The sequence below is a fragment of the Lepeophtheirus salmonis genome, chromosome 3 (genome assembly GCF_016086655.4).
Source record: "Lepeophtheirus salmonis chromosome 3, UVic_Lsal_1.4, whole genome shotgun sequence".
Taxonomy (NCBI): domain Eukaryota; kingdom Metazoa; phylum Arthropoda; class Copepoda; order Siphonostomatoida; family Caligidae; genus Lepeophtheirus; species Lepeophtheirus salmonis.
In genome coordinates this window covers 31877646-31898853 of record NC_052133.2, presented here as the reverse complement: position 1 = coordinate 31898853, position 21208 = coordinate 31877646, and the positions used below count along the sequence as shown (strand labels likewise).

General features: G+C 28.1%; 1 protein-coding gene across 50 annotated transcripts in view; it reads right to left on the bottom strand.

The window, feature by feature from the left end:
- Positions 1-21208, bottom strand: part of LOC121114935 (KCNQ potassium channel) — a 579520-nt gene that overhangs the window by 6924 nt on the left and 551388 nt on the right. For 19 of the 50 annotated variants that reach the window (XM_071887327.1, XM_071887346.1, XM_071887309.1 and 16 more), the window contains 4 exons: positions 12140-12236; positions 11128-11292; positions 8289-8518; positions 981-1094 (listed from right to left, as the gene is read on the bottom strand). In XM_071887327.1, coding sequence (XP_071743428.1) covers positions 981-1094; positions 8289-8518; positions 11128-11292; positions 12140-12236 — 606 coding nt within the window. Of the gene's footprint in view, positions 1-980; positions 1095-8288; positions 8519-11127; positions 11293-12139; positions 12237-15187; positions 15316-21208 lie in introns of all 50 variants that reach the window. The other 31 variants (XM_071887354.1, XM_071887328.1, XM_071887329.1 and 28 more) reach the window with 3 other exon arrangements.

The window sequence follows — 21208 nt, the reverse complement described above, 5'->3', positions numbered from 1 at the left end:
GATATATATATATTATAAATAATATAAGCAGTGATAAAGTTAATTATATTGTTTCCTTAAGGATATTTAAATAAATGAGCTGATTACAAAATAAGAAACTTGCAACAATATCATATACACTTATATACTCTTTGGCTTCTAATAGAAGAGGGTTGCCTTGGGAGGGATTGTATTTTTTTTTGTAATACCTAATTACAAACATAATTATAAAAAATAATTTTCTCTTATAAGACCAATTCAACTAGGATATCGAAAAAAAGAATTTTTCCCTAAATAAACAATAAGAAGATGAAATATTACGAACTGAAGTCATAATGTTTCTCAAACACCTTATTTTCAGACCAATATCTTTGTTTTGGAAAGGATAGAACGCCTCTTCACATTGTCTTGCAAGTACAATTTTGGTTTAAGTATAACTTTAAACACTTTTGGGACAAGACCCGTTGGCTTCTCTCTTTACCCGATTTGAGCTCCCTAATTTTCTGCATGTCAAGAGGGGCCCAGAGAAAGGTACCTTTATCAGAAGCAGCAAAAAAACTTTCTTGTCTATATAAAGTTATATCGGGACAAATTCCCCGATAAGCTCTGCAAGATGCCCATATAAAAGGAACAAAGCGTTCTGAAAAGGTAATCAAGGCCAAAGGTAGCCAGTTATAAGCTTAACCGAAAATTTATCGCGAGCACGTTGTTCAATGAACTAGGTCACTCAATTTCTAGTTATTTGTTGATATCAGATCGGAAAATATTATTCAGTCTATGTCTAGTAAAACTATTGAAATCATAAATTTCATGAGGTTGGAAAATTTCTAACCCTTTCATTCGAAACTCAGAGTATAAGTACAGTATGCATTAACGTAAGAAAGTTAGAGAGAGAAAAAGATAGTTATAGAATAGAAAAGAGAGAGAGAAAAAAGCATTTGCGAAGCTGACAAGCAATGAAAAATAACAAAATATGTAAATTTGGTAAACATGTAGATGACCTCTTATGATTGTTATCAGAATCCCTAGGAGGAGTCGTGTTGGCTGTTTCAACGTCTTGTTCGTTGATTTCATTGATGGAATCTTCTTCTTCACCATCCACAACGCTGCTGCTACTACATATTTTATAGTTTCATGTAGAATGTGTGTTTGTGCAAAATACACGTGAGGACGGATATAATATGATGGTACATAATTGAAAAATAGCCAATCAAATACACTTTATTTATATCCTTATATTTACGTAAGTGGACAATTGGGTGATTTTTTTTTTGCCAAAGGACTATTTTCCGAAAGACATTTCGCCGAAAGAAAATGTGCAATCGGATATTTCGACGAAGGACAATTTGGTGAATGAAAAATTGGCTAAAAAGTTATATTTAATATATTGATATATACGATTCCACATTTTAATTCAATTTTAAGTGAGAGTATGATAAATAAGTATTGTGTATATGCTATATATATATATATATATATCATATGAGTTAATTTATTAGGGGGGGTTATTTGAAAAAAAATAGAAATAATTATGTTAATTAATGATCAGTATATAAACACAACACAGTAGCATGTGGTACGAATGTCTACTGTTGTAGTATTTTAAATAAATTAAATAATAAACAAACACGAAAGCAATTCGAATAGAAAAAGTTCTCTGTTATCAATTAATTATTATTCGACATGAGGGATTACTCTTATTGGAAAATACTCATGGATTGACAAACAAGCATAACATCATTATAATATAATGAACAAAATATAATTGATAAAATAAATATTTTTCTCAGAAAGAAAACTCATTAATTATGACCTTATATGCCATATGTATACGAGTATAGCATATTTATCATACTATTATTTTAAATTGAATGAACATATACAATCATATATATATATATATATTTCATTTCTACCAAATTTCCCAAATAGTTTTTTGTCGAAATGTCCGATCGGCAAATTGCCCTTCGGTAAAAATGTTTTCGGTCAATTGTCCTAGACATATATATATCTATGTAAGTAATACCCTATAGATTGAACATGCAGTACTTTCTTTCTTCCCTTTTTTAAACGCTTTAGTAAATTAAAAAGGGGAATTGAATTAAAACAATCTAGTAATGAACGTCTTAACCCATGAATGCCAAGTGGGAGGATTTCCCTCACTTTAGTTTATAAAATATTTGTAAAAGTGTAAGAATTTTATTCATAGGGTTAGTACCCATTTCAATTGTCGTGTAACGATTTTTATACCTAAGATATACGTTCTGTTCAAAGGGAGAAACGATGAGTAAAAAACTTTAAATTAAAACTATAAGAAAAACTAGTGTATAGCATATATTTAGTTTAGCTTTAGGTGCAAAGAAAAATACTGGAAAAAAACACTTTTATAACAAGAAATTAAAACAACATCTTTTGACGATAAATAATTGTCATAAATAATATAAATCTATTTTTTTTTTCTATAGAATGAAGAAAGAAAAATTAAGTATGAAAGTACATTTTGAAACGTATACTAGTATATATACACTTGTCTTTAAAATTATTCATACTCATTATACTCTATTATTCAATAGCTTTATAAACCTTTCCTTCACTGTGGACACACACAAGATACTGACAAAGGTCTTCATTGAGTTCCTTCTTCTTGATCATGATGACCCCGAAATTGAGGATGACCTGAAATCTTTTTTATCACTGTTTAACATGCGGTGATCAAAAAAGTTATTTATTCAATTGTGAGGGCATAAATTAAGTTTAGGCAAAAACTAAGACGTTTGGACATTTTTGTTGATATATTGTTAGAGGTATGAATAATTTTGATCATAACACGTTCTTAATTATCCTAATAAGATACCCATAGAATTAAGAGATTATATAATGGAGTATTGTAGTCATTCCTTCATTTGTTGGTCACATATAATTAATATACAAACTTGACAAAAATAGGTTCGATTAATCAAAAAAAATTAACTAGGGTCTGAATAATTTTGAAGACAAGTGTATATACCGCAATGGGCGTTCAAGAATTAGTTATCCTAAGACAAGCAACACCATTACAGAATGTTCAGGTTTAAAAAAAATTGGGATCTAGTATTTTCTGTTGTCGATGTTTTTTATGGTACATAAATAAAGTTTATATTTATATAATACATTTATAAAGTATAAGTTTATACTAGATGTTTTGAAAATAGAACATACCAAGTGAATTGATCTGAAACTTATTTAAAATTGTGTTCTTGCAAATAAAACATTTTTAAATATTTCTTGAGGAAATCCTATTTCGGACCAAAAAAAGTATGTTTCCAACAATTTGGTTTTTTTAATTAACACTTTCATAAATGCATATTAGTCCCAAGTTTTTGCAATGTTTCATTTTAAATGGCTGCCTCTTTTTTGACTAGGGCACACTATTTCGGACCCAATATTCCTGCAATTTATCTGTTTCAAGGGCGACCATTAGTGGGCTAAGAGATAAAGTTTGATTCTTTCTCAAGCTGCTCCTTCATAGACAAACCAATAGGGTCATAAATGAAATGATGAGGGGGGTCTTGTCCGAAAATAGTTACAACGTAATTTTTGGACAGTTTTGGCTGTATCTGCTGGAGGCTCAATCTTGTAAAAGTAGATTTGAGTATCAAACTATATGTTCAGCTGTAAAAAAGGGTAATAATAAAAATAGTTTGAATAGATGACCAATGACGAATATATTCGTCGACATAAAACCCCAATTAGATTTCCCTCCATTTTTTTGTAAGATAAGTTTGCTTCTATTTATGGTTCTCGAGTCATTATATTATCATAACGAATCCATCTGATCTAAGAAATACTTTAAAGTCTATATAATAGGTGAAGTAAAAGTTATGAGCGTTTTTTGACAATAAAACTAACATAGTTAGGATTATCCAATTTACATCAAGTATGCACCGTTTTCTTGGATAACTTTTGTCCATTTTTCCGGCAATTTCATAATTCTGCAATTGAAGTCAAGTTTTTTACCAATAGGGACGAAAACGTTCCTATTCGTAAAAAACTTGACTAGCTCATTTTCACAAGCCTCTCTTGAGTTTAGTATTTGTACTATCAAGAAAATTTTACAAATGCTTGAAAAGGTGGTAATTGCTTAATGCTAGGTCTGGAATGTACGGCGGGAGCAATATAACCTCCCATCCAAGCTCTCGGAGCTTCAGCCAAGTTTTAAATATATATGTGGTGTGGAAATGTTTTGATGGAATAAAACACTGTTTCTGTTAGCCAATTTTTGGCCGCTTTCGGTCGATCACCTGCTTCAATCTGGTCAGTTTTTGATAATATAAGTCCGAATTGAGCTCACAGTAGATGATTCCTTTCCTATCTCACCAAACACAAAGTATAACCTTCTAGCCCATAATCCGGCTGGCAATCGTTTGAGCCGCTTCACCTTGCTTTGACCACGATCTTTTCCGGGCGTTGTTCTCGTATGTGCCCCATTTTTCATCACCAGTTACCATGAACTTCAAAAATAGATCGATTTCGTTACATTTCAGCCAAGAGGTGCAAACATCAATTTGATCCAAAAATATATTTTGCGTGAATTCGTGTGGCACCCATACATCGAGCTTATTCTTAATACTTGCCTTATGCAAATGATTTCAAATGGTTGTTTGGCTAATATTCAGTTCCTGGGCAATCGAATAAGTGCCCACATGACGGTCCATCTCGATGATTTCCTTTACTTTATAGTCATTTTCGATGATTCCCTACTAGAGCGTGCCTCATCTTCGTCGTCCATATTAGCAGAACTGAATCGTTGGAACCACCACTTAAATGTTGCATTTGATGTTGTATTGGGTCCATAAACATTACAATCTTTTGACCCCCTACTCTGTCTTTTCACTTTGGTCGTAATGATAATGAAGAGTGTATCGAATTTTCTCTTTTTTGTACTTCCATTTGGGAATGCTGTAACAACCACCTGGCTTCGCCAATCACAAAAAGGTAAATGAACTTTTTTAAAGTCTATGCTTAACGTTGAAAAATATTTTAAGTTTTTTTTAATCAAATATATTAATCCTGTGATAGGCATCTAGCAAAAAACGCTCAGAACTTTTTACTTAACCAATCCATATTATATAATGGATACAGATCAAAGACCTTAGGGATGACACACTTAATACGGATACTCGTGTAGAGCGAACATTTATGAAAGTCACTAATTAGTTATAATAGTCTATAAAATTGATTTCACAAGGTAGATATCTATTAAACTGGTCAAATATAACGAAAATGTTAATAATGTAGGCTAAATTAAACGATCAGGTTGACTAATTCTGGATTACTTTATACATGAATGTATAAGTTATACCTTCACAAAAGTTTGTCTGCATATATTTTTAATTCATTTTACATTTGAATAATTGAATATATTTTTCGAAAAACACTTTTAATAAAGTATATTAATTTAAGGATTTATAAAAAACTCACAGAAACATATAATATAAATATATTTATTAAAGTGCAAATAGATGTAGGCTCTAAAAATACAGCATCGTTATGCTAATACATATCTATGAATAATTAGTCTAAAAAGGAAGGTGCATTATGTGTTTAGGCTAAAGGCAATTTAACTGCTAAAATTTTCTCCTCTTGAATATTTTGCCACAATACATATTCGCCCCCTTTATATGTTTTTATTAGTGTTGAGACCAATTGTTTTTACCGGTTCGGTCTTTAGTGATTTTTTTGGACCGATTTGGGCTAATATTTACATTCAAACCGCGATTTCATACGGTAAATTGAAATTTACTTATTTTTCAATTGAAAACAGTTTTTTTCCGGTTTAAATGTATGTATATACTATGTACTAATTTTTTTCCTATCCTGATTGATAAACTGTGCAAAAATGATTATGCAACCCATTTAAATTTATGTGATATTATTGTTCCAATGTTCACAATTTTGAAACACAACTGACGTCATCAATAATTCATCTATTGAATATGTCTAGACCGAATTTTAGACTAGACCAATCCATACCGATGTTTTCTTTGAGCCCAGTACAGACATAACTTCTTGAAAGGACCTAATTAGTACGACCCATTAAAAATAATAACTGTCTAAGACTATTATATCATTTTCAAACTGCAACCCAACACTAGTTTTTATTACATAAGTTTGAACTTAGTCATTTCTGTTGAGATATTCCTTTCTTGCTAACAATGGAGTTTCTTACCTTTTTTCAAGCCTCAACTATAATAATAACCGTTAATAAAGTGCCACTAATCAATGAGTAAGGATGTGATTATTGGCTAAATGGCAATTCACGTAAAAACCCCACCTGAGAAAATGTCATAAAAATATGGTAACTTTGAGAGACGACATACCTGTTGACACTATACAAAATACTATAACCTATGATACTCTTTTCCCAATGATATTTACTCAAAATATGAAGGAATAATTAATAAAAGCATTCATACTTTGCTCTTAAATTTGCACACGCTGCAATTGAGCCAGTATTCACATCCCTAACAATTAGTCTTTTGAAATAAAGGAATGATCCCTCACTCCTTATTCCTCATTATTACTATTTCTTTTTTATTTCCGAACTATTTACAATTTGTTGTCTTCTTCTGATCTATAGCTTAAGTAGAACAGTAGAGACAAAAGGTGAAGTTAAATACTATAATATAAAAAACATAACAAGGTGGGTAATATGTAATGTAGAAAAAGCTTTACCGGCGGTGAAAATGTTTCCAGCAAATTACCAATCAGGATGAAATATTATGAAGTCGAATCAATTTGTATTTATATCAATAAATAATTTGAAAAACATTGAATAATTTCATAGGCAAAAAGAAAACTTGCAAAATTGCTATCGGCAATGAAAGCTAATATCGTTAACAGTAGGGATGTATCAAATAAATAATAATAAATAGGTTCAAAATATGGTGATAGGCTTCCATTGAATATTTCCACATTAGCTATAGGTTTATATATTTACAGAAGGGTGGGGGGGAGGGAGAAAGTTCTCTGTATAGTTTACCTCTATTGAAGAAATAGTATATTTTTCATTTAAACATAAAGTTTCTTAGAGCATAATGCCATAAAAATGAAGTATATTTAGCTTTACAATATTATAAGTCCTTATATAAGTAAAAATATGATTATTATAATATATATTTTCATAAAAGTAGGAACAATAAGTATTGTAAATGCGTGACATTATGGCATTATGAAAATCTAGTTCTTACAAATACTTTTTCGTCCAATTCCTTTTTCAAATATTTTTTTTCAAAAAACAACATATTTTTTTTGTATTGAGGGAGAGTGCAGCTAGTTAATATTAAATTCAGTTTATTTTTTATTACTCTATTTGTTGTAGTGTTAAATTATTTAATGTTATTTTCAAAGCAATTATAACTGCAAACGCTACTTTCATATTGTGTTAAAATATCAATTTTTTTACTCTTGCCGGATTATTGGGCCAAGTTGATACATAATCAATATTTAATTAATAATAATAGAAAATAATCGCGTATATAAATAAATATAACCACTAATTGAAAAAAAGAATCAAAATTTAATTCAAATAGGTAACAGATAGCATAAATGTAAAAAATGTCAATTACCAAAAGGGAAAAAGTATTTCATTATCCTTATTTGACTTAATATGTTTCAATTTTCCCCATTAAGTATGTATCAATTAGTCATCATAAACAAATATCTGAGTGAATTAACAATATTGAACTCTTCAATTAACCACAAATCATTATTTTCATAAAATAAAGAGGATTAAAAATGTGAAATGAAGCTTGAATTTCAAAAGAAAATTAATGAATACCAAAAAATTTAAAGTTTAAGTTTAAATTCAGAAAATGCCTCGGAGCTCAGTATTGGGTATACTAACCCTCCCATAGAGCCGTACGTAATTTGACACTTATACGTGGTTATTTTACAAAAGAGATGGAGTACCACACGTAAAAACTTATGAGAAAGTTCACTTCTTTTCAATTGACCCCACTTTCCCAATCCCCCCCCATTACTTACAAAATCTGCATAATAATAGCTTAAGTAATTTTATTTTACTTGATCCTATTAATCAATAATTTGTTATACTGATTTGATTTAATTGTCACGGAATTATGTTAAGAAAAAACAGTATATTTATAGAAAAAACACACTAGTTCTTTATAAAGAATAACAAGGAACTTTTTGATCCCCAGCACTGTATATAACAACTATATATGAACCCTGATAATAGATATGTACATTTTTACTAGGTGCAGAACATGGTACTTATATATTTGTAAATATAAAATAACAAATCTTACCTTAGAGTTACTCGTTTCTTCATTATGGGCTTAGAAATCGTGGCTCTGTTCAGGTTGTTGGAGGAAGAGAAAGAGGATGTAATGTGAGGATTCGTTCCGTTGTTACCACTGTTAACATCATTGTAATGGTTACTATTGAATCCAAATTTGGAGTATGAGGTAGGAGAATCGATATTAACACTTTGTGTTGAATCTAGTAAAATTGGTTTGGGACGATTTACATGCTGTTGCTGGTATTTAATGAAAAAGAAAACAATATTATTATAAACTCTGTGTAAATGAGGTGTGCTCAGTAGAAAAGTAAACAGTAATTCCTAGCTGGGTTACTATATAACGAAATCATTGGGAGTAAGAAGGGGGAATATCAAAATATAATTTACTTTTTTATTATTATTAAGATAAATCGGTTTAAATGTCCCTAAAAATATTTTGTAAATACATTCCTTATCTATATTCAGCACGACTTCCTTTAAAATATAGCTTCTTACCCCAGTGACATTATCATAATATTGTTTCATTTTTTATTGCCGATTATAATAATAAGGAATAGAGACCTTTCTATGTAAATACATGCATAAATGTCAATTTTAATCTTAAAAATGCCAATATTTTATTAAAGCTTTTACATTCTCAAACGTTCATAAGCATATTGTCTATATTAATAAAGCAAAGTTTGTCAGTAAGTACGTATAATCTTGCAAATTATAGTAACATCAACTTTTGCTTCCTTAAGTTTAAAAATATATTCTATTAAGGACATTATATAACCATAAGATACAATTTGATTATTCAGTGAGCTGATATAATTGGACTCAATTAAGTGAAACATCTGTGCTTTTGCAAAAAATCTTGCTACTTGCCGTGAAAAATTCTTTAAAAACTAACTTTGGTTCAACTTAAGAGCTATCTAGCGACACCGTTTTTTGATCTAAGAAATATTAATGAAATTTCGCAGACGTTTGCAAGTAACATCGATCGTGCGCGTCATATAAACATAAAAATATAAAATAAATGTGAATTTAGATGAGGTATAGCAACGAGCGTGTGTAGCTAAAGCTCGCCCAAAGAATGCTCTAGAGAAAATTCTCACTGGCACATCATTAAATTTTTTTTTCAAGCTGTTGTTATTATTTTTTTATTATTGAGGAGATAACATATACGTATTGAGTTACAATCTGTGAGTAACAATGAGGATTTATTCTATATTTTTCCAGCAATGTATACTTGTCCGTTGATGCCTAATAACTCTGGGCAATGCCGGGTACTACCGCTACGTACTTATATGCTGAAACTATGACGTCATCTTCGGTCGTAATTATATTTCGTTTCGATATACTTATAGAGCGTTTTCACTGACGTTTCAAACTGTATCATAATTAAAAGGATATTATGGACTGATGGATAATATATTTAATTCTAAAATGAACACATTTTCATTAAATATTGATGGAACTTTATTTAATGGGTTTGACAATATAAAAAGCCAAGACTTGATGCAAAAAAAAACCCTAATGTAATTTGAACTAAATCGAACTAAAGGCAATGAAAATCCATATGATATGGCTAAATTGTTACAATTCATTTTGTTTTGGATCGATTAAGGACAATAATAGTATGATAATTTGAAAAGAAAATATATGATCCCTGCAAATGTAGTATTTCTTTTTTTGCCAAGACTATGTAAATAAGAATGTTAAATGCTGGAATAACAAGTTTTTTAAATAAAAAAATTAATAAAATTTGACGTTTGAGAGATAAATTTATTGTGGATAGTCCTTTAATATGTCAATCCCATTTTGATATCCTTAATTTTAATGGAAAAGGGGTTTTTATTCTTATAAAACTAGTTTTCGATGTCATCAACTATGCTTACGTCATATAAAAGCACCCTATACCTGCTAATTTAATGGAATGACGATATAATAACAGATTGTTACACAAGCAGTGGATAAAAAAACATATACAAAATTATAAATAGGGAAAAAATAAAATATGAAAAATGGATTCTTGAAATATTTCTGACTTTTTTATTGAATAAAATAACCAGAGTAATATTGAATTTCAAAATTCAAATTTAAAAATAAATCTAACTTTAAAAGAACCAGTAAACAAATGAGAGTTTTAAATTTATTTTTAACACATTCTTAACTTATTTAGATGAAGTGTCGAGGAGGCAATTTAATTTTAAATGCAACAATGAATTAATTTATCCTATTCATGGGGATGTTTTTATAATTAAAAGATAAATTTGAATATCAAATATCAACATAGGTTAATTGAAAAATGATAGTAATAAAAAATATACTAGGTTTATATACATAAAAATTTATATATATATATTTATAAATGTTTTGATTGGTTGAAGTGCAAGGATTCGTAAACTATTCAACTTTAAGGAGGGAAAATATAACTTTTTTTCTGTTTGATTCACACAAATGTATTGCAATTAAAATAAGTTCATTTCATCAACTTTATGCTCATAAAATGTGCAAAATATCAAGAAACAATGTAAGCCAGAGGCACTGTTAATTTTGTAGTATAAATCTTACAAATATAGGAGAAAGGCTACCATATATCCCCCACCTCAACGTCAAATCTGCATAGCGGGGTATAAAAATGATGACTGATATATCCTATCTCTAAGTATCTTGTAAATTAAAAGTGAAGATAAAGAATAATAAAAAAGCAACACTTAAAACATTGAAAAATACTCTTTTAAAAAAACAAACAGACTTTTTAGACTTAAATCGGCGCTTCTAATAATAATTCTTAATATCCATAAAAATTATTAATACTTACATTGGTCAACTTATAAACTCCAATATATTCAATAACTTACTTGCAAATTATTAGTTGGCATATGCTGAAATGGTGGACTAGGGGAAGATGGACATGGTGTACATGGGGGTGCATGAGGAGATGCATAAGGAATTTGCGCGAATTTTTTACGATCATCTTCATACATTTGAATTAGTCTTTCTAATTTATCTTCAATATCATCCACCTAAATGAAAATATATAAATTATGATTAATTTTATATCGAATCATAAAAGCACAAAATTTATAAAATAATCTTTATACAAAGGATGCGTTTAATCAAAGAATAATACTCTATATCATGGAAGAATATATCGTGTTCGAGTATTTCAAATTTAGGGTTGACAATAGATTCCGTATTCGGACGGGAAGACACTTTATTCGAGAAATACCTTCCTTGTAAGGTATGTCAGAAGATTGATTGAAATAAGGAAGAAATCAATTTACAGAGGTAAGGAATTGTTAATAGCTAATATAATTGAAATTTTGTAGGAAGCGAAATTATGATGATTTTAAATATATTTGACGTGTGACATCATTATACGATATTGAAATCATATACAGCATTAATTGTATTATACTTTCTATTTCGTACTACGGTCCCCATAGAGATGCATATTATTTGAATATATCTTTTTAAACGAAAAATGGGATATATATCTATAATATATACTATGATATTTCTTATTACTATGAATGATGAATAAGTTATGAAGAGCGTCGTTTTTTCTCATTTTCCAGCCTTCAAAAATAAACCCCTTGATTTTTTATACATGGCACAGAATTAATAGTCAAAAAAAACTTTAGGATAAATTTTATGAGTCGTTATTTAATTGAGAGATTATCTTACTAGTGAAAAAATGACTCTGAATTATAAATTTTTCGAATCACTAAATAAAATCCTTGATATCTCAGGAATAAAAAAACTAAGATAAAGCTCAGGTCAGTTTTAGATGATATGTTCAAAGATAATTATATCTTTAGCTTAATCTTAGATAAAAAGGATTGTTACACAGTGTAATTGTAATCTTACTTGTCGTTCAGTCTTTACAATTCGTGATGCAAGACTTTGTTTGGAATCGTAGACATCTTTTCCTTTCGATCCTTGGCGACCTAATATTTGGTCCAACCTAAATAATGATTATAATTGATACATAATTTGTTCCATCCCAGATAAATTATTAACTTATGTATTTAATATATGAATTCCAGATACTACACATTCTTTTCCCTCCTAATATGTAAGAAAATTAATTAAAGTGCATAAATAGTATTTAGGTAATTATCAAACTTTGGTTAACAAATATCATTAGAGGAAATGGAGAAACGGTAGTAAATGAAAATTGGTTCAATGATAAAGATCACACATTATACTACTATGTATGTATAACAATATGTCGCATGCAAATTACACAAATACTACTCATAATTGTTATAATTATATATGTATTAGTTAATCATCAAAAAACTTACCTTTTCATTGAAAATAGAATTAAAAATCAAACCAATATATAGGTGTATTTTGTAATTTCTAGCTCTGTACATCCATTAAAATGTCAAAAATGAACAAATACTCAAGAAAAAAGAGTGCACTATAACAATATATAAGGAGAAGACAAAAGTAAAGATTTTTTGTCAAGTAGGCCTTGCCTTTTTTATTAATTATGGTCTCATGTCATATTCTAAGTCAAACAACTTTTTTAAGAACATCCATAAATATTCATAAAAAAAAAAAAAAAAATTCGAAAAGGGATAAATAATTTTAGCTGCATCACTTAATATTAATAGTGTTATCACACGTTCCTTTTTTTTTTTTAAAAACAAGTTAAACTATAATTTAGCTTTATTTGAAGGTACTTATGTACAACTGTATGTAACTAAATCAAAAAGTAAAAGTATATATAAGACATTATAGTTTAAAATATTAAATTGAAGAAAAACATGATCTATGTAAATACATTAACTTTAATTTGGTCATCAAGATGTTTTTATTAACTTGATTTATTCATCATAAATGCTGGGAAAATATCTTAAATTATATATACTTAACTCATTGTAAAAGCTAGAAGGCTTGAACAATGGTTTTTTTTCACCTTACGATTTCATGATGATATATTTATTTACAGGAGAGCAAACATTAGATACTTGGCTTACTTATGATAACACAATGAGCCTTTGGTTGGCATACAGCAAGCTTTATGCAAGTGGAGAGTAGAAAAATGTCGCCTATGAGTTAAGATGTATGAACAACATTTGTATAGCGTTATTTAGCCATGAGTGGATTTTTATGTTTATTATTATTTTTTTATTTATTAGCACGTAGTTATTAACTATTTGCTCATTATGGTGAACACTAAAATAAGTAGAGTTGTAAAGAATATGACCTGCCGGTATGTAAAAACAAAATCTAAAATTAACAAAATAACTCAGACAATTTCAGGAATAAAAATATAAAATCTTCAAATATTAAATTAGTTATTATAATAAGAATAGCGGGTTAGCTGTCATGACGTTTTATTTGACTTATTACAAACAGCAATGAGAGCAAGGAAATAAATAAAAATTCTGCTTTGTATCTAGTAAAGACATAGAGATCTATTTTTCTCTGTGCACCACAAGGACTTATTCGTATAACTCTCCAACACATCACCAGTGTTACTCTCTATCGTTAATGAGCACACACAGTTTGTACCTGGATGCTTCCTCATTAACAATTAAAGATTAATGATAATAGGTTGAGAGAAAAAATAATACTGTGCAGGTTGCAACTACAGAAACTATCGCAATCATATTAAATCATATTTTTTACAACTCTAAACATAAGGCTAGTAGCCTAGTGTTTTATGACTGACAAGTATATATAAATAAACTAACTTGTAAAACTCGTACTTAGCAAACTATATGCTAGCGTGAGCATTCAAATGTTTGCAGGGAAGTGATGTTTATTGCAGTCGTAGTATAATAATGTGATAATTGAATGATTGATCACTATTCACATTCATTGAATAAGTGAAGACATTTATTTATAATATTGATTAATTATCATATGTATTTTGTTCAATTTATAAGAAAAAGTTAAGACTATAATCAGACATAGAAAAGTTTGAATCAATAACGGTTTTGTGATTAGCTTACGAACATCTTTAATTAAAATAAGAGCTTGATTTTTTTTTACTTAATAGTCCATGAAATATTGATTATATGATTCCATTCGGTTGAATCAACTTACATTATTGTAGATGATGTTATTCATTACTATTAATATATGAATGCACTTAAGAATAATCATTTTACAACTACGTAGAGCGTAAGTATTAGGCTTCTCATTTCCAGAGAAATGGTCTTAGAACGTGATTCTAGGAATATATTTTTTAAATTACAAGATCCCGTTAGTAAATAATAATTACTGGGAAATTGAAGTATTTCTTTTCATATTTTGAAAATTTATTATGCTTTTGCTATCATTGTATTCTCAATTTTCATTTTCTTAATTTCATTCTTTTTACTAATAGTGACATGTGTGATTTTTAGAGTTTGCGAGTCCAGCTTTTTGGAATTCTGTAACCTGATCCGACCCGCAAAAAAACAAACAAAAAAACTAAATAGTAAGTGATGAACAAGCTAATTTTTGGTGGAATATGAATAAGTAAATGATACTTAAATTATGAAATACTTGAATGCGGGATTTTTCGTAGGTTTTGAACCTCTATAAATTCCAGAAAAGCAGGATCCCGAGAAATAAACCATAAAACGTTTACATTGTTACTATATTAGCATTTTTAATTATATAAATTCCTAGAAAAGGGGTGTTTTTTGTTCCTGGTCTGAAGTATGTGAATACTAGAAAAAATGAATTCAGTACTCCAATAGAAGAAATAAATTTAATTTTGATAGGCGTTCAAATTAACAGAAGTAAAAACAAAAACAAAAAAAACTTAACTTTACAAATCAACTACTGTATCATAATTTTTTTTGTCAATCCCTGGCTGATTTGTTCATGATAACAAAACTATTCTAAGGTGCAATTAAATTTAACGGCAAAAAAAATAAATATATTATTTACTATTGATTTCAAACACACCTAACTTGAAGAGATCGAACTTTAAGGATTAAGTCAGAGTGACCTGCACTATACTGCTCAATCACATCCTTGACGTCATAAGGTTTTAAGGCGTTTTTAAAATGGCGTCGAGCCTTAAGCATCAATAACTGTAAAACAAAAATAGAAATGACAGAGGTTTGAAAAAAAGAATGATTCTATATCTTACACAATGGGAATAAGGAAATACAATCATTCCTTTCTTTCTTTTCTCTCAAATCTTAGAAAGACCCACGCAACCTCCTTACTTTATTTTGTATATTATTATATAAGAAGAGTAAAGGTCTTTAAGCGTAATAAATTGCATACGTATGCAAATAATTAATAAAGTTTGATAAATATATTATGAACGTAATGAACAAATGTTTACTTTACTCCTCGAACTTTTTGCCCAAAAGCAAATGGTTAAGCAATATATTACTAAAAAGTCAATATTGCATATTGTTCTTCCTCATCAATTCATACTTTTATAAGCCTATAGTTTAATTCAATTAATGGGCAACACAGTACATAAACTATAACGTACAAATTAGGCTCAACCGATATTTTGACCCATTTCCGACAATTTTATATTAATTGACCGATTATTACCGTTATTTTATTTGCCTAAAAACACAATTAATAATTTTATCATACTTCATAACTTAAAGCTTAGAATAAAAGTTTTTCATTAGTATTTAGCCTTTAAAATTCATGCCAAATGTGGTCATTTCTGAAAGTTTTTCACTTTCAACCCTATAACACCATACGTATTATATTTGACAAATTAGTTTTAAAATCCTTGATTTGTGGACTTTGACAATTTTTTTTCACAAAAATTTCTTAAGTGCAATAGTAAATATATAATCAATAGGTAATTCCTCAAAAAAAAACAAAAAAAAATCCTTACTTATGATCTTGCAGTGTTACAATCGTATTACCAAATTGAAAAATTGTGTTTAAAAAAAAATACAATTTAATTTTAGAGTTGTTATATCGAGAAAATCATTCAATTTTTATATAAATATCAGCAAGAACAGTTTGCCAGTTAGGTTCAAAAATGTCGATTAAAAAGTTCTAATTCTTCCCTTGTGGCCGATTAAAAAAAAATCATAATTTTCTAAAATACGTGTTGAATTCTAATTTCAATATATTAGAAAAGTCTGACTACATATTAACGTAGTGGAAGTTATAAGATTGATTTTTTTATACCGACATCAATTCGGTATAGTTCTAAACATTTGATTTCTCTATTAATAGTTAATATCTTTTAAAAAAAAATTAATAATCATTTATTGTCAAAAACTAACCGTTTTAACAAATTCAATGAGTGGTAACAAAAGCCATTGAGGAAATGTAATAAATAAAATAATTTTCCCCAAAATATTACTTTCTTTGTATACGGTGAAGAAGACAATTTTACAGTAGAGGAAAGGCAATGCTTGGGCTTTTGATTAGTTATTTATTTTTGCATGATTTTAAAGTTAATTTGTGAATAAAATAAAATCGGCCAATTAATCAGTTATTGTTTTTTTAAACACCGAAAATTCTATATCGGTCCATCCCTAGTATAAATATGATACTCATTGATGAATTGTATCTTATTATCAATATTATTTATTAAAAAAGTATTATACGTACTAATATAGTAGTTTTTAGAGCAGGAATCCCAACTTTTTTGTACCACAGATCAGTTTTGCATTAAAAAAAATTGTAAACGGGTGTTTATCTTATCTATCTTAATCATGAATGACACAATCAAATCTTTAATCAAATGTAGGTATATTTTTACTAATGAAGTAAAAATTTAAGTTTCATTACAAATTCAGTAACATTGATAATAACTTTTTTATCATTTTTAACAAAATATAATTCCACCCTCATCTCGTTTTATGAAATAGGGACAGACGTATTCTTGTGTCTTTTAGTTATTCTCTAGATAAGTCATTTTTTAAAATAAAATAACTTTCAACTGATAACACTAGTCAACAAAATTTTATATTTTTTTTTATCTCGGATTGAGAATGGTGTCTTCCTGATTGTTTTTATCTTAAAAAATATAAAAATTACCTTTATAAGAGAAAGTTTCTGGTTTTATAGTCCACAGAATGTTTTTCTTAAAAATATTTTTTTCAGCAGCTACACAGTTTTATAAAGAATATTTTTGTCTTAAAATATATATTAAGAAAGCAAAGTTTGTTTGAATCTTTACTGCTTTCTTATTTTTAAGTTTAACTACTTGATTTAAAAAAATAACATTGTGGTTTGACTTCAACGCATAATATAGAAAAGATAAGAGGAGCACATATCTAGGGTTGTAAATCCTATGGATTTATTTTTTTTGCACAAAATGAACAGGGTTCTTTATTTCCTATAATTTTTTAGTGATTGAGGAGAGATCATCTAAATATAAAGTCTAATCACGACAGTGTGTGGTGATCAAGGAAACGGAGAGTAACGCTGAAGATTTCATGAAGAGTTATTTTTTATATTAATTAAGTCAATCTACATAATTAAAGCAAAGATTGTCTGTTCTTCGACGCCTAACAACTTCGAGGAATTTTTCAAAATATTTTTTTTTAATGTTTTGTATGTGTTTCTTTTTAATGGAGATAATGCCTTTTAATGCAAATAGTGTCGAGTAAATTTAAGTTTTACTTGGTAATCTATTATATTCTTTATTTTTGATGACAATGATATAAATCATAGTTTTCTATAAACTTAAGGATATATATACATCTTCATAATAAAAAAAGAGCTACAAAAAAATAATATTTTAAAAGTTATTTAAGATTTGATGCTTGGAATACTATTTTTGTTCATTCATTAAGCTGTCAAGATTCAATGATATATTAAATTTTACTCTCCAACAAAATACAAATTTTGGGATTTAAAGGTTTTTTTCATGTATTCCAGGCTAAAAACAATCAGAAGCACAACATTCTAACCCAGGGCAAACATTTGTTGACTAGTGTACTAAAAAATATGAAAATTGAAACTCTCTTCGCGACCTGGTAGTTGGGGATCCCTGGTTAGAGTATATATGGGTAGTTGTAAGATTTTATTAAAAAAAAAAGATTTCATTTTACATTTTTTGATATGTAAAAAGTAATAAAAATCACCATAAACCATGTGAACTTCAGGAGAGCTCAAATTCAATCGTCATATATGTATACTGAAATGAAACTTACTCACAAGTAAGTATAAATAAATTTTTTTTTAAATGAACCTAACTCAAGCGAATAAACTTTTGAAGTCATATTTTAAAATTAATGCATTTCATTACATATTTTGATGCCCTTCAAAAAGTTATTCAAATCCTAGATCGATTTAAAAAAATTCAAATAAATAAAATATCTATAAGAAATCCAAAACTAAAATAATAACTTTTCAAAAAATTTACTTTATTTTATTTATATGATAAGTGCAGATAATTAATTAGAAATAACTTATTTAGTAACAGATACTCCTAAAACTATATAAATTTTGTCGACTGCAATGAAGAACAAAAAAGTCCGTAAAAAAGTTTGAGCCATTGATGGATAAAGATTAACAATAAGAATATCCAAAGAAATATCTTTTGTCCACAACTCATTTGATTGCAAGTATAAATTAATATCCTTGAATATAATATAATTTCAATGATCATAGCTCCAATAGTTGAATCATTTTCATATTTTTACTAATCTTTACATATGATATTTCAAAGTATTTTTTTTGTAATAACTAAATTACATATATATGTTTGCAGGGGTAAAAAATATAAAAGAAAATAATGAAATTCTTGTAAGTTTGGGAATATTTACTTGCCTCTAAGACAACTTATTTTTCAAAGTAAGTCCTTTTTGTGCAACATATACTTAGATACAATTCCGTCAACAAGTTACGTAACTTTATCAATTTTCCCTATTCCTCCTATTTGTAAACCTAGGGACTTTACTTAAGCTCAAAATCAAAGCAATGAGACTTGACTTGGGCTTGTGAGTCAAGACTCGAGGCTTTAATGAAATTGGGAAATTTGTAACTTTTTTTTTCATAATCATTTCCATTTCTCGCTAAATATGAAGTATTTTTCAAAGTACCTTGTACAGAGAAAACTACTCAGTTCTAGTGAAATTATTTGCAAAATATACACAATGTGCTACATAATAATTGAGATTTGATTTTGGTCATCGCTCTTGATTTGGTATGACTAATATACTAAACTCAAGAAAGGTGTGAAACTCCCACAAATAAATAACTATGGGTTGGAAATAATCTCGAATTAGTCTTTGATAAAAATAATGAACAACTTTAACTTGATATTCAACTCAAGACTTGATACGAGTATTAAGTCTCGATCCCAAATCGATTTTTTTCGAGTTCGGTCTCATTTGATTTTTTCTTACCGATTTAAATTGATGTTTTCATCAGAGAACGAGAATAAAAAATTTAATCATTTTCAAATCGTGCATCGATTTTTTCATTTCAGTCTATGAACTGATTTTTTGAATGGGTCTCACTCAATATTACGATTTTCTACACATCCCAGTTGTATTAGTTATTTCCATAAAAAAAAACTTTAAAATTAAATCACGTCATATTATCAATATACAATTATATATTTGGAAAAAAAAATATGATGTTATCAACACTTTATCAATAAAATCTGCCTCTAACGAATTTTGAATGAAACCTATCAAAAACCATTTTTTTGTGAAACGGATCTTGACCGAATTTCTTTAAATGATCATTTTAATTCGTTTCAATAACAATTGGATCTGAACTGAAGCTCAACACTACTTTAAACAAAGTAATTTACATTCTACTTACAATAGATACATAGAGAGACTTTCTACATGTACGCCAATTTTCAGGTTATTTGGTGTATGACTGCGCACATTTCAACTTTAAAATTCTAATTTTATTGTTAATGAAATGGGACAAATGTCTAGTAGAAAATACGTATTTGTGAACAAATACCAATATTAATATAATCATAGCCATAATTAATTGAGACTGTAATTAAACTTTGTTATATTACATATTAAGTAGGGATCTTTATATATTTAAAAAAAAAGTTTTAATCGTCATTTTCATAAAACTGCCTCCAAATCTTCAATTTTAAATTGGTTTCCTCTAACCCCTGTTGATGAGTAAAAATGCTATAAATATAAGATAGTCCATATCATGTATGAGGTCAAGTGATGACTTATCACTTGTATACAAAGGTACTAACACAAAAAGGGAAATTATCAAAATTACCCGTCAGTGAGGATAAATATATATCACAAATACCCTGATACAAATGTGTACCTGCCATAAATAAAGATCCGATCACTTTTGAAGAGTACTAAATATTGGCGGGTGACTGTTTTTGAAGGTAAAATGATTTTTGATATTACTCGTACCCATCCCTAATATGAAAGGATATATGTAAATAACTCTTTGTACATATTATATAGGTATAAAAACATGTTTGTTCATGAATAGACCGAATTTTCAGCGATGTTATAAATTATCATTCTACATACAATTATTTTAATTCCTTGAAACAATATATATCTTTCATTTAACTTTGTTATTTTTTTTTCATACTGATTCATTGTAATGTTTAATTAATTAGATTAAAGTGATGATAGATAAATTGGAATTAATTAAAGTATTAGAAACATGCTAGAATAGATAATAACATAGAAAATGATATAAAAAGCAACTAAGTGAAGAGTAGTTTTAGAAGAAAAGTGCAGGAATATAGATTTTTGGAAGAAAAAAATGAAATCGTCATGTAGCGAATAAACATTTTTTGTTAGATGAAGGAAAAAGATAAAATTGATCGTAACATTTAAAAAAAAAAACCAATTTAACAAAAAAACAGTTGTGAAGACAAATTCTTGTTCCCTACAAATTATTTACAGTAAAACTTTTTCCTTCGAGTTATTGTAAAAAAATAATAATATATACAACATAATATATTTATTTTTCAGTGGACATATATAAAGATGAATTAAGAAAAGCTTGATCAGAATAACAGATCAGAAAATC